Source organism: Rhipicephalus microplus, chromosome 8, assembly GCF_043290135.1.
Source record: "Rhipicephalus microplus isolate Deutch F79 chromosome 8, USDA_Rmic, whole genome shotgun sequence".
NCBI classification, from domain to species: Eukaryota; Metazoa; Arthropoda; class Arachnida; order Ixodida; family Ixodidae; genus Rhipicephalus; species Rhipicephalus microplus.
Window position 1 is genome coordinate 122,455,487 of NC_134707.1, and position 14,701 is coordinate 122,470,187.

The 14,701-nt window shown below is 39.6% G+C and overlaps 1 protein-coding gene across 3 annotated transcripts in view; it reads left to right on the top strand.

Moving 5' to 3' along the window:
- Window positions 1-11,968, top strand: part of LOC119164572 (growth arrest-specific protein 2) — a 230,169-nt gene extending 218,201 nt beyond the window's left edge. For all 3 annotated transcript variants that reach the window (XM_075872538.1, XM_075872540.1, XM_075872539.1), the window contains one exon: window positions 2,123-11,968. In XM_075872538.1, coding sequence (XP_075728653.1) covers window positions 2,123-2,434 — 312 coding nt within the window. In that variant the 3' untranslated portion in view covers window positions 2,435-11,968. The remainder of the gene's footprint in view (window positions 1-2,122) is intronic.
- Window positions 11,969-14,701: the final 2,733 nt, after the last annotated feature.

The following is a 14,701-nucleotide window of genomic DNA, read 5'->3' on the forward strand; positions in this document are numbered from 1 at the left end:
ACCACAGAGCCATGGCAAAGCTTGAGACAGCTTCGGAAAAATATAGTAGTATGCAGGCATAAGGTTCGAGCAACTTAGCTTTTGCTTGCAGTTGTGGCTATTTAACGTTATAAGAAAGCAATAAACATTACCTAAAAAATTATACTATGCAGATCTCACACCAAGCTAACATCAACTGTGGTTCCAATGTTGGCTCCAATTTATATCAGTCTAATAAATATTGCACTGGGGTTCCTGCGACTTAGCAGCCTACTTCTAGGCGCTTCTCGACCCCTGGGTAATATATGATGACCAAAATGTGGCATTACCATTGTTTACCGTAACGCACACCTCGTTTCAATAATATCGACGTCTGTGCTTTAATGCGAGTGCTGCCATTATATCTAACCAAAGGTTGCCCAGTGTAGTAGCCAGCAGATGCCAGTGTAATAAACCGTCCTGGTAAACCCATGAGGTGCACACAACTGCTGCACTTGATAACATGGATTCACTTCAAAATGCTTTTCTCAAAGCTAAAATATGCAGCACAGACAGTTAGTAGCTTTGAGTGACACCTATTGCCATGATATGTGGGATCTGCCGAATTTTCACCTAATGGCATGAGCAATGAGAGACATTCTCTTCCTTTTCAAAGCACTTCCGCTTGCCCTTGTCCTGTTTGCCAGATATTCATCAAAATTTAAAAAAAGAACTAAATCTAGTATGAAATACACAGTCCTGGTTCAAGTTAAAAGTTTTATTACAGTGCAGATAATATTGTAGGACGAGTTTGCTTCAGATATTGGCCATGTACCTGTCAGGATAAATAATGTAGATTAACTGAATGTGTTAATTCAAGGAGCGCATAACTTTTTTGGAGCAGCTGCAATTGTTGTGGTGTCTGGCAGGTACACTTCAACAACCTATTTTCTTCCATGTGGCCCCCAAGATCCATTGCATCAGTGCCACAGAGCACACTTAAGAAATTAGTCAGAGCTCACGAATGTCGAGATGGGAGATAGGAACACTGTTGGCATATTCTTGCCATCATCGTTGTCTTCGTGTTCTCTACATGTATATGTATTCATATATTATAATAAAAGTCAGTAAGAAAAATAAAATAAAAAATTTTAAAGTACTAGAGATGCCAACCAAGGACCCCTTGCTCTGCAGTGTGACAAGTTAGGCAGCTCTACTATACACCCTGCATCTGCTGGCATAGTGACGGAAAGCTACTATTTATGCCGGCATTATTATATGGCGAGAACCACAGTAGATAGGAAGACAACCCCTTGCAAAATGTCGCTAGTGTCACAGCCAGCTGGACTGTCGCCCCCTGAAGCGGAGATCGATTGGGTCTTGAAATGTAGGGCCAGTTATCACTAAAAACTTGAGACTAAACATTGCTGAAGAGTCTGTTTATTCATTTATTTTACCCAGCCAGACAGATTTTTGTGTTTACCTTCTAATGACTAAACATGTACCAAGTTTTTCCTTAGCTGAAAAAAACATCTTAAAAAAAGGACGAAGTGAATATGTCATGAATGGTTGAAAACTTCGAAATCATTTTTTTAATATTCAATTACCCTTGTATAATGACAACTATGTGCCTCTCTATTACTGCAAATGATGACAACGTTTAACTAGTCAGCTAACAGGGAAAATGCACCCATTACATTCAGAACCTAAAACCCATCATAAATATTTAGCACATTGCTATCATGCTAATCGTAAACAGCACGTTTATTGCTTGCACAGGGCAGTATACGGCACCCTAATACACTTGTTATCTACCTTGTTCATTTATAACACCTTTAATATATGCTTTCCTATTTATAGCGTAAGATAACACTGTAGAGAAAGCATTCAAGACACATGGAGTGATGTGCCCCTTGTGCGTTCTTCTTTGCAGTGTTGTCTCACGCTGTAAATACGGGAGCTAGAAACTACCCCACATATTGCTTTGTGGCAATTATTTCTCTTGTTTCTAGGGGGCGTGAGTGGAATCATTGCACACTTTTTAAAATTCAGGTGTATGTTTTCCCAACTCAGTCTTGAAAGCATAAAATAAAAAAATCATTTTCGAATTTGTACTGGATTATGAGAATTTGGTAGTCAGTGCCTTGTGTCCACCTGATCGCAGCTGCTCAAAGAGAAGCACGTCATGATCCGTGTGGGTGGCGGCTGGGACACCCTGGAGCACTTCCTGTCCCGGCACGACACCTGCAACGTCATCCTGCTGAACCGGCGATCCTCCAGTGCCTCGGAGGATGGCTCGCACTCGCCCTCCTCAGGATCTACCTGCTCTCTCCTCAGCGGCACGCCGTCGCCTCTGGGCTCGAGCTCGGGAAATTCGACGCCCGCCGGTATGGGCCTCTCGCGTCCCAGGTACCGGAGCCCAGCGTCCAGCGTGTCTCTCAGTGCCATCAGTTCGCTGTCCAAGCAAGTGGGGTAGTTGTGAGCGGGGAATCTCCTTGCATTCATTGGCCATAAGGATTGCACAGTAACACTGTATGGGAACAGCTTTCTTCGGTGGCTTTAGATGGATGGGCGAGGCAGCAAACATCCAGCTATATTTTGATGCCACGAGATCTGGCTAAAGAGGAAATGCCTGTTAGTACATGTGAATGACTTCGTTCGGTCAAACTAGATTGGTGTTTGCTGCGGAGAGGGTTCTTAACCTGGCTCAGTGTCCAATTGCTGCAAGGGACATGCCACCATTTTATATTCATCCTCATTTGTCCAGCTGTTAGCGTGGAATGTACCCACAAGTGCATTTGATGATGTCATTCATTTGATTCATAGATATGTAGCTTTTTCAGTCATCTCAGCAACAGGCTTTTGCGACTGTTGTTCATTCAAAGCCAATTTTTTTTATAATTTGACCACCTCATTTTCTGTCATTAAGAAGTCATCACCAATTCTCTTTTTTAACATTTGTCATTATTTTTTTATATTCTCTGGCATTTTATGTCCCAAAACCACGATATCAGGAGCAGCATTGTAGAGGAGGGCTCAGGAAATTTTGACCACCTATGATTTTATAACGTGCACCTAAAGGTATGCACAGAAGTACAGCTTTGTCAATGTGACAACTTTACTGCAATCTTTGCAAGCTACAATTAAAATGATGGACATTACTGTTGGCAGTCTCATATTTTCCAAATCTGTTTAGCAAGAACCTGCAGGGTTGAGAAATATCCACAAAAGTGAATATGCTGTCATCCATGCATTTGGAGCAGTTAGCTGCAAAGAAAATCTGTATACAGTTTTCAGAATGAAATTGCTTGCTATGCAACCACATTTGTGCCTGTTCATTTTTATGTGTAATAATAGCTTTTCATTTGAAATGATCAGAATAATTTGCATCAATTAAAAAAGTAGCACTTCAAAGCTTTTGCTAGAGAGTGGAAACTGACTGATAGAGTTCTTATTTCAGACTCTGCTTAGGCCATCTCATTTGCCATCAAATAATTTAAGCTAAAAGGGATACAGGAGATAGTAAATCATGCGAGCACTTACATATGCACACACTTCACAATTTCCATTCTGTTTTTGAAATTCTGAATTATTTAAGACTTTCAATTTTTTTCTATCAAGTGCTTCTGTAGTCTTAATCATTGTGAATTACCTTAAAAACCCTCAGACAAATTTTGCATTAAGTAGGTGATGCACAAATACATTCCTTTAGTAGCATTAAGTATTATAAGAACACCTAAATAGAATACACACTTGTTAGAAAGCAACTTTTTGAAGTTATCAGGATAACTTTCAGGCTTCAAATATTAGTTTAAGGTTATTATATTTGAAATCTGTGTATCTCCCTAACTACATATGATACTTGATGTTCCAGTTGTGATTGTATTTTGGGCATTCTTGTGCATTGTATTAAATGCCTTTGACGTAACTTACGTAGCACAGGACAAAAGATGTGTGTGCCTTTTGTGTGTTGCTGTACTCACGTTTAAGGCATTTATTGAAAGGATAAAGTTCAAGATACAGACTGTGGATGTTCATGTACTATAAACAAGATGTGACTATTAAAATTGGTTACTTGGTTATCTTTGAAATTTTGCCTTTTACTAGGTGTAATGCTAGAAAAGAAAAGCACTTTTGAAAATATTCAGCTGGGCACTCTGTTCTCATGCTGTATGCTAGGTCCATCCAGCAATCTTTTGAAGAAAGCTGTTCCCACGCTTTGCCCACTGGCCTGAAAATTTCAGAAGGGAGAACTCGGGTGCTCTTAACGAAATGTGCAACGGACCAGCTGTCCATGGTTGTACTTGCAGTGATTTAGAAATATTGAATTTGTAAAGTGTTTCATAACTCTTTTTTTTGCATGACATCCTGTCTCTTTCGAGCTGTCTCATTTTCTTGAGTCTTCAGTGCACCATGACCCTCAGCTGTTGATGGATGTCAGAACGACTTATTGCACTCATTCAATGTGTGTACAACTTGCTGTCTGAAGACGTCGGTACCTTCTGTTCTATTCAACAACTTTTGCTGTAATTTCCCTTCTTACATTTTTGTAAAGTTTAGTTTTATCCCTTCTCTCATTTTGCTTAATGCACAAAAGCTTTTGCACTATGTTTTAGCAGAATCTTACTATGTATCACCGTCAAAAGGTAGCAAATCACGATAACCTTTTGAGGCGTAACATACTCTCACCATTTTTTCAAACGGCATATTGACGTTCGAATCTAAACTTGAAAGGACGATTTGTGCGCATTTCATTTCATTAACACTGATTACCTAGTACTTTCAAGTCACAGACCCTGTGTGAGTATCAGCGTCAAGGTACGAAATTTACGTAGCATAGCTTACATTACTTAGGACTAGAGAAGTATATTGCAGAATTAAAACATTTTTTTTCTGCTTACCATTGCACGTTACTTTCTGTTCAGAATAGCCATAAGGTATCTCCTCTGTCCTGTTGGTTTATCTTTTTTTTTAATCCCATCACTGTTGTCTACAGGTTATTTTTGCAACCTGCTTCTTTCTCCACCATTGCTACACCTAAATCATTTAGTAGTCGGTAATCATTATTTCATTATTTGGATTCACACTTTTGAGAGCTCTTCATTATGCTCCACAGCAACGAGACTTCTGCATTTTTTTCTTTGATTATTGCTCTAAGCATATGGCACGGCACAATTTCAGCACTTGTGAGAACTGAGCACTGCAAGTATTTTGAGCTTTTGTTTTATGACTGCAAACGAGAGTGCTTTGCTTGTTGTGTGAAAAAAAGTGCTGCCCAACTTAAAAACTGCATCACAGAAGCTTGTCACTTTATCTGCAATTGCTTAATATCTCTGTTCACTGCCATGACAGCGCATTTTTATTGCATGCCCAAAGAGAAACTTTTATTTATGTGCCTATACTTGTAAAGACAGCATGAAAGTAGCTATGCTTGCTGCCTTACCTAGATGTGGCAGCTTAATGAACTGTGTGAGATAGTATTCTTTAAAGACTTTTCCTCACTAATGAGTAGCAATTGAGAAGTGATCCCATTGTCATTAGCATAACGTAGCTGTTTGATCTGTTTTCGTGTGAAATCTGTGAAGATTTAATGAAATCGCTGTGTTGTTTTGGCTGTAAAACTTAGGCATCGAGGAAACATGCGCATTTTAGTAGTTGCTTGTTGTATTAAAGAATGGTTTTATGTATATATGAAGTGTTGATGTAGCTATTAGATTACTATTTTGGTATGCTTGATCCAGATCGTTTTAGGAGCTGTTCTATTTCAAGTGGACATTCTGTCACTGATCTGCCTCTTTTTAGCCGCACTTTTGCTTCTTGTTGATGTGTAGAGCTTTTTTTTCCTTTTGATACTTTTAGGATGATAGTTGTGTGTGGCATGAACCATTTTGAGTCTGCAGTGGTTGTTGGTTACTTGCAAGTTTTCCAGCTTGTTCAGGGAGTTTTATTGAGATCTTAACAAATCGCTTAAAGTGTTCATTCTTTCAGCATAGTGTTTTTTTCTTTTGCCTGACGGCCCTGTCATCGTGGTAAACAACATGCAGTAATATATGTTATTGTTTTTATTTACTGGCTAGACATACTTTTATTTGGACACTTTCTGGTCTGTAATTTACTTCAGTACCTGTGGTCTTGTACAACGGTTCAAGATTTTTTACTCGGACCAGAATTAGACTTTTGAAATGTGGAATAAGCAGGGTGTGTTGCCCTGATATGGCAAGCTTGGATGGTTGGCTCTAATTATGTGCTATAAAATCTTCAAATAGTGAATTGCAAAGCAGTTCTAACTATAAACTATTGCTTCTTTGTTTCTACAAATTACAATTCTGAACGACAAAGTTTTGATAAATTTAAGCCTGTTTTCTTGCCTTTTTTTAGAAAAAAAGTGAAACCAATGTTTATGTTGTATTTTTTTTGTTTGCAGTAAAGTCTGTGAAGATATTTTATTCTGCCTCATTTTGCTTACTGACATTTTTTTAAGGTAACCATAGAGTTCTTTTCTATTATGCACTCATGCTACATTAATAAACATACTTGCGTGAATTGTACCAGTAATGCCATTTATGTGCTCGCAGCTCTCTAAGAATTCTTACTGCCCTAATTGATATGACCAGTGTTAATGCATTGTTATGACGCAGCTTTTTTATAAAAATTAGAATCAATTAGTTCTACATATGAAGCTGGAACCACATAGCCTTGTTTGAAAAAAAGATGTTATTTTTCGTTTTTAAGAGCCCTCAGGTTTAGTTTCACTTTCTCTAATAGAAGATAATGGAGGAGTGTGGTGATGGTTACTATGAGTTTTTTTTTTAAATTCACAATTGAATGGTTCTTTGAGCAAATTGCTGGGCGTACTTTGAAGCTGATCGTTTGAGTAACTTCTGTTCTTCTTTCCTAGCTCCCTCTTGCTGAAATTTTGAGGGGAGTGGTTTTTTACAGAACTAAAAAGAATAAAAAGTACGTGTTTTTCGATAATAGTCAAGGCCTTCAACAAGTGTCCCCTTTCCCTAAGAAAAATTGCTGGCTATGTGCCTGACTCGCGGTGACCCCGACACGGTGTAACTTGACTTGATGGCATCCAAACTGGCAGTCTGCATTAACAATGTGGAGTTAGAGCTCCACAGTAGATGCTCAATAAACGAAACCTAGAAGGAGGAGGAAAGTTACATATGTTTCAATTAACAGGAGTTCTGTTTACTGGGAAATTAGTAAGGATGCAGCAAGCAAGTATGAAACCAATCTTGCCAGAAGCATTTGTTCACTTTAAGCAGCAGTTCTGTTTAACATATTTCCGTTTACGGGGAGTTCACTGTAGTTGGAATAGATTAGCTTGCATATATTGGTGAGGTTCAGTTACTACTACTACACATGCTTTTTGTTTTCGTTGACACGTCATACTAAGGGGCGTTTTCAAATAAATGGTGGTTGTTAGCAATGACCTGGATCAGTCCTGTGTTTTCAAGTATCAGAATGGAAAAATGCAGAATACTTGTTCTGAATGTAAGTGGCACAGAATGAAAATGCTGCATTTGATACAATAGAACCTCAGTCTCTTAATGAATGATAGTCAATATGTATAATCTTTCGCCATGCTGATCACAAAAGCCCAGTGCTGTGATGGCCAGCACTCGGTAGGCTTAGTTCGTACAATTCTGGAGTGCCGAGTTTGCTAAATGCTGGCGAACCACAGCAGGATAGAAAATGCAATGCTGGAGGCATGCTTGCAGATGTGTTTTACAACAGTAGTGAAAGTTGCGCTTGTTAGTACGGCAGGGTACAGCGCAAAAATGACTTAAGACGGAGAGAACAGAAGGGACACGAATGAGCTCTGCCATGAACATTGCCGTTGGTGTCCCTTTTGTTTGTTGATTGTTCTCATGTTGTTCCCAAGTATGCTTTTATAGCAGGCATGCGCAGCATCTCTAATGAATAGATATACAACTTACAAGCAATTGTGCGAGTTAGGAACCTCAACGTACACAGACCTTTCCTAATTAACACTGGTGTACAATAAAAACAAATAATAAATAATGAAATTCATTTAAGTTAAGTATAAGGCCTGACAATTAGAATGGTGAGCTCAGCCCTTGCCAGAATATTTGTTCAGTGCTATGGATCGTGTTAATATATGGAACTATGCAATGGTACTCCAACTTGAAATTCAGTGTATTTTCTAATGACTGTGTTCTATAATCAGAATTTTTCTAAAGTCATGCATTTATTACAGAAGTTACATACGTGTTCGTTGTAACTTGAGAGAACAATGCATTTGCTTGCAGAGGGAGCCATGTCATGGTAACTATTATGCATTTAAATCTCTATGCTCCCAGGAGTCTCGTAGACCTATTTACCCAACTCTACAACAATGACAAACACAACTATGTCTAATGATGGCTACGACCTGTATGTGAAACACTAAAACAATATTTACTGTTACAAACCATTATGACGAACCATATATGTGCTGATTTCCACAAGAGTCAAAAAGTTGCAAGAGTGCCACATTTTTTGGGCAGCCTTTGAAAGAGTCGGTCTCTATATGAAAATATTCCCCGTTCCCTCTGCCGTCAAACATGACCTATACCTTTCTGAATTGCCAGCAAATATTTTTCTAAATACGTGAAGGCCATAACTTTTTGCACCTAAGCATACCGTTACAACTTGGGGAGCTTCTGAATTTGCAGCGCATGCTAAAAATATTGACCAGTTCAGAAAGCTGTAAGAAGCCAGAACAAAAAAGTAGGAAAAGTTTTACAATAATCCACACATCAGTGTGCTATGTAGGCTGAATCTTTAAACTCTTTAAATTCCAGCAGTAGTGCTTTCACTGGAACTTTTTCAAGGAAGAGTGCTGTGTTGTACAAAAGCATTTATATCATTTTAAATAATCACACCTCTGTTCAGGTCATTGTCTAGATTGAGTTAGAACCTTACTGCACTGGCCATTGTATTCCATTCTTCAGGGTAGAAAAAAAATGTATTTGTCACCTGGCAACCACATTTTAACAGTGTGTGCAAAAAGTGCTTGGATGCATTGCTTAAGGTATGCGTTTTGGAATTGGGTAGGTTGCCAAAGTTAGCATCAAATCGATCGGGTATAACTTACAACTGAAGGATTAAAATGCAACCATCAGTAAATTAAAATGAAACTCCTCTAGAGACTTTATTTTTCTTGAAGTTGTACTTTTAATTTAATGCTAATTAGGTGAACGTAGAAACCTTGTTTACATAGTGTCAAAAGTGTTTGTATTTTAATCTCCTCACTAATGCAGCATTCTCTGAAGAAATAGTGGTACAGTACTGTATTTTAAGCTTACATATATTCCTTTACAGAAGTTTTGTACATTTATATGAGTGTTTAGGTTGTGTGCAAAAATCTAAGCTCTGACCTTATGATGACAAATCGCTGTGTGTGTGGCTGTAAGTATGGTCAAATAAATACAGCAAACGCTGCATGGTCTATACTACTGTGCACTACATGCAGTATTTACCTACAAAATGTCTACAGTATACACTGTAAATTTTTTTTATGTATTGAGCCTAATATAATCTTTTGCATATCAATGCATAATTTTGCCTGTTATGCATGAAATTCCTGATTGATAGCATCGATTCAAGAAACAATCAGGAGCACAGTGAATTTATGTTCACAATCTCAGGCCTAAATTTTGTGCCTTGTGGTCATACTTGTTCTCTGCGTATGAAGCGATCAGTTCAAATTCTTTAGTATTTTCTCAGTCTAGTAGTGCATATGGAACATGCGCGATTATTTAACGAAAGAGATTCCAAAAAGCTTCGACTATGTAGATAGTGCTTTGAGAACAGTTTCTGGAACTTGACGTCTTTTTAATCCATCGGTACCTAATAGCCCCCTGACATTCTACATTTTATGGGATTTTGATATGGTATTCAAGGAACTACTGTATTGTGATCTTCAATGCAGTACTTCAAAAAAGTGTGCTGTCAACCGAACCACTAGCACGTAATCAAATGCACTTTGATTGATAGATATGTGGGGTTTAAGGTCCCAAAAGCATCATATTATTATGAGAGATGCCCTAGTGAAGGGCTCGGGAAATAGCAACCACCTGGGGTTTTTAAACCTGCACCCAAATCTGAGCACACAGGCCTACAGCATTTTTGCCTCCATCGAAAATGCCGCCACCCCAGCCGGGATTAGATCCCGGGACCTGTAGGTCAGCAGCCGAGAAGCTTAGCATCTTGACCACCGCGGCGAGGCAAATGCATTTTGCAGCTATCGTTTAAACAATCATTGAATATTCTTCCAAAAGCGGTTTGAGCACTTCTGGCATAATTGGACAGGCTTTATTTGGCTTCATTTTAATGCAGCAGTGAACAGCAGGTATAAGTTTATTGAGAACAGAGTTTATTGAAAATCTCTCTGGTGCAATACTTCCACATAAAACCATCATTTAATCAGCACAACATCAATGGTCAAGGTGCACATGGGCATAACAATGCTACGTGATAGTGCCATCGTGATAAAACACAGGAAGAGGAGGATGACAGAAGATAGACTAGCGCGAGCTGATCATATCGACAGAGCTGCTCATCTTACCTCTGAAAAATACTGGGGTGTCTTTCACTGGTTAGGCGAACAGCAATGATAAGAATTCCATTGTCGTACTAGCCTAGAAACATGCAAATATTTTATAAATAGTTCCAAATATTTTTAATAAATGCACCTTTTATTGCTAACCAGAAGCACAAGTTTTTTTCTCAAAACTCTAAAATTATGTTAGCTGTGTTCACCTTTGACAGCTATTACATTGAAGAGTCCATTCTTTGCGTTCTCTTGCATCTTTTCAACAGCCACTAAAAAATATATTTTCTGGCACAAAGAAACATACTTCCCAAGGCTGTGAGCGGTTGTGAGTTGACAAAAATGTTTATTTTTAGTTCGCACAACATGCAAAATTCTTCTTTTTTTCTTGAGTTCAGTTCCTAAGTTCATTTTCGATACGTTACTGTGCCATCCTTAACTTCAACCCGTTTTCAATGCTTGCCATCCTTCTCCACAAAAAGTTTATTATTTTCTGTGTTTTTTTATATCATCTGGATGCGCTATGGACCTTGTTTACAAAAGCATAATGGATGGCTTTAAATGCATAACCTTTTAAATGCATAACCTTTCCAGTTAATGTTCTGAAAATGTGTTTCGTGATTTCTATGCTTATGAAGCTCCTGCTTACGTTAGTTTTCTGTAGAGCCTCTGCAAATCTGTGGCATTCTAAAATTATAAATTTGAAACAACATATTCGTTTCTTGTGTTCCTTGAGACCAGACTAATGCACCAACATGCACACTTATTTTGAACAGGATGTCTGAGTGGCTAAATGCATCTATTTTTGTGTGTGAAACTGCTACCTTGTTTAGTTTTGGGCATGTTGTGATGTCTATGATTGCAGGTCATTCATAAAGTGTAGCTTTTTACAGGCTTTTCTTCAACCACTCTTTCTTAATACCACTGTTGGCACCCATTGTTCAAGTGCTTCCACCTAAGAAGTTGTGATGCCAAATTGATCATCTCATTGCATTTTGGCATATAACCATGGCTGACAAACAAACACGCGGAGTACCTAAGGAAGTCGACCGCGTGAAATGTCTAATTTTCGGCGTGAACGAGGCTCAGCTGCTTGGTGCCTGCGACCACCAAAATATTTACGAGCTGTACGTGCCACTTGGCGAATGTCTTAATCTTTCTGCTCGGCTGCCTGTGTAGCCGACTGAACGCTAATTGCCGCTTTGCCATTGAAGCGTATTTTCAGCTTTCGAATTGCTTCAGACCACTGCTTTATGCTGCTACTGCCCCAATTGCAAAATGCATGACACTTGTGTCTATCTCATGCAGTTTGCGAAAAGTTTCTGCAAACGGTGCAGATTGAAGGAGTTATGCTTGCTTCTTGTTTGTAAGCGCAAATGCTTTGTCTATAAGAGTGTGTGTTGTTTGTTTCTCAGATTTTAAATAAATGGAAACTATGATAAACAAGGCATCCTGTTTCTCTGCTACTCTAGTGCTATTATTTGTGGCATTCTTTCTGTGTTTTCTTTTTCTCATGGTAATAGACAGAAATTCTGATACAAGCCTTGATATTCAAACCTCACCATGCTATAGGATACAAGCCTGGAGGCTCGCAAGAAAGGTTTCATGCAAATGGAGGACAATGCAGCAAGTTGTAGAAAAAAAAAAACCGTAGGTGTGACCTTAAGCAACAAAGGGTCTAGGGAGCGAGTGGTTATTTAGAACATAGTTGATATCAAGAAGAAAAAATTGCTATGCATAGGCCGTATAGTGCCAATGCATAATTACCAAGATATGTTCCAAGAGAAGCCAACATACGTGAAATGGAATCGCAGATTAGGCTAACAAGTTTGCGGGAATAATGTGACTGCACCAAGCTCGAGACTTGGTGAATTGGTGAAACATGGCCGTGGCCTTTGCCCTGATGTCGGTTTAGTCAGACTGATGATGTGGCAGGACACGTAGGGAATGTGACATACAATACATGACACGCAGGTCACGAATCTGAAGTATTAGTGGCGCTCTTGTATGTTCACTGGAACGAGTGAAACACACTTGGGAGTGCGAATAAGAAGTCTCAAAATGGAATTTATTACTTCGAAAACAGATCTTGCAGGAAACGTTAGAAATTTTACTTGGAACAGAACTTGAAGTGCTGTGCTATTTCCGCCATTATGTGCTAATCTCACGTGCTGCGCCTAAACGCCAATTTGCGTGTGCAACGCCAAATTTAGTCGAGTTTTATCATCGACTGAGCAAACATGCGTGGGCTACACAAATGACGCAACCGCGTCTATATCAAAATAGTTCGCCACGTCGTATTTCGGTGAATCTTGTTAAGGTGGCGTTTGTGTGCATACCTCATCATGTGACTGTTTTAATAGCTAAGCTCTTAGCCGAACTATATAAACTGAAAAAAATAAAAATCAGTTTCACCGCGAAGCGCGATGGCTTCAAAGGCAAGAATTCGTAATGTTGTGATGGTAATGTCGCACGCGCTTTTAGGGGCGAAGCTCCTTAGGGCGTGGGCTGTGCGTCCCCTGTAGCCTGTATGTAGCCACCTCTAGTTTAGTTCTTGCAGTGTTCACTAGATGGCGGTACCGTCCCCTGTATGTAGCCACGTTTAGTTTAGTTCTTGCAGTGTTCACTAGATGGCGGTACCGTCTCCTGTATGTAGCGTGACAAGTCACCCCCGGAAAAGAAGACACAAACCCAAAAGTTGGTGGGATGAGGAAGTTAAGAGAGCCATAGCAAAACGTCAGGAAGCCTCTAGGGAACACAGACATGCTAAGCAGCGGGGTGAACCTACAGATGATGTGGAAAGAAAATGGGCAACCTTTCTAAGCTGTAGAAGGGATGCATCCCTTCTGATCAATGAAAAGATTAGAAGGAAGGGAGCTCAGTGGCTGGCAGAAGTACATAAAAAAGATAGAAAGGCAGTTGCGAAATTTTGGAACCATCTAAACTCCCTAAGAAATGAGACGAGCCTAGAGCAGAACTTTATAACTACAGCCCAAGGTGCTAGGCTAGAAGGGGACGAAGCTATTGAATATATAAGAACAAGGGTGACAGAAAAATTTCAACAAAGAAGTACTTTATGCACCACAATAGACAAAGACGAATCAAGTGGTGCAATGGCTCCATTTTCACAACAAGAGTGGGAAAGGGCTGAGAAAAGGGTTCCTAGTAGTACATCAACAGGCCCAGATGGCATTCCAATTAGGTTGATGAAAACATTAGGTCCGAAGTCTAAGCAGGCTTTGAGAGAGGCAGTGAGTACAATAATAATCGATGGTGAAGTTCCAGATGGATGGAAACTTAGCAGGATGAGCATGATTTATAAAGGAAAGGGGGACAAAGCTGACATAAACAACTACCGTCCTATAACAGTGACATCAGTGGTCTACAGGCTGGCGATGCAGATTATAAAGGAAAGACTGCAGGCGTGGATAGAGGATGAGGGGGTGCTGGGGGAACTGCAGAATGGGTTTCGGAAACACAGGAGGTTGGAAGACAATCTGTTCTCACTGACGCAGTGCATCGAAATAGCAGAAAAAGAACACAGGCCCCTGTGGCTAGGATTTTTGGATATCAAGGGAGCGTACGATAGCGTGGTTCAAGAGGAATTGTGGGGAATACTGGACACACTAGGCGTGGAACATGTAGTCACTAATCTTTTAAAGGGTGTCTATAAAGGTAACAAGGTAGTTATAAAGTGGGAAAAACAGGTATCCAAGCCTGCAGAGGTAAAACGGGGGCTTAGGCATGGGTGCCCCTGTCGCCCTTATTATTCGTGATGTGCCTACAAGGATTAGAGGCAAAATTAGAGGGAAGTGGACTGGGCTTCAACCTCTCTTTAGTCAAACAAGGAAAACTTATTGATCAGGCACTACCAGCATTAATGTACGCAGATGATATAGTGCTAATGGCCAACAACAAAGAAGATTTGCAGAGATTGATGGACATCTGCGGTAATGAGGGAGATAGGTTAGATTTTAGATTCAGTAGGGAAAAATCAGCAGTCATGATTTTCAATGACAACGAAGGTAGTGAGCTTAGAATACAGGAGGTGACGCTAGAGATAACAGATAAATACAAATATCTGGGCGTATGGATAAGCAATGGGACCGAGTATCTGAGGGAACACGAAATATACGTGACGACTAAAGGTAACAGGAATGCAGCAGTCATGAAAAATAG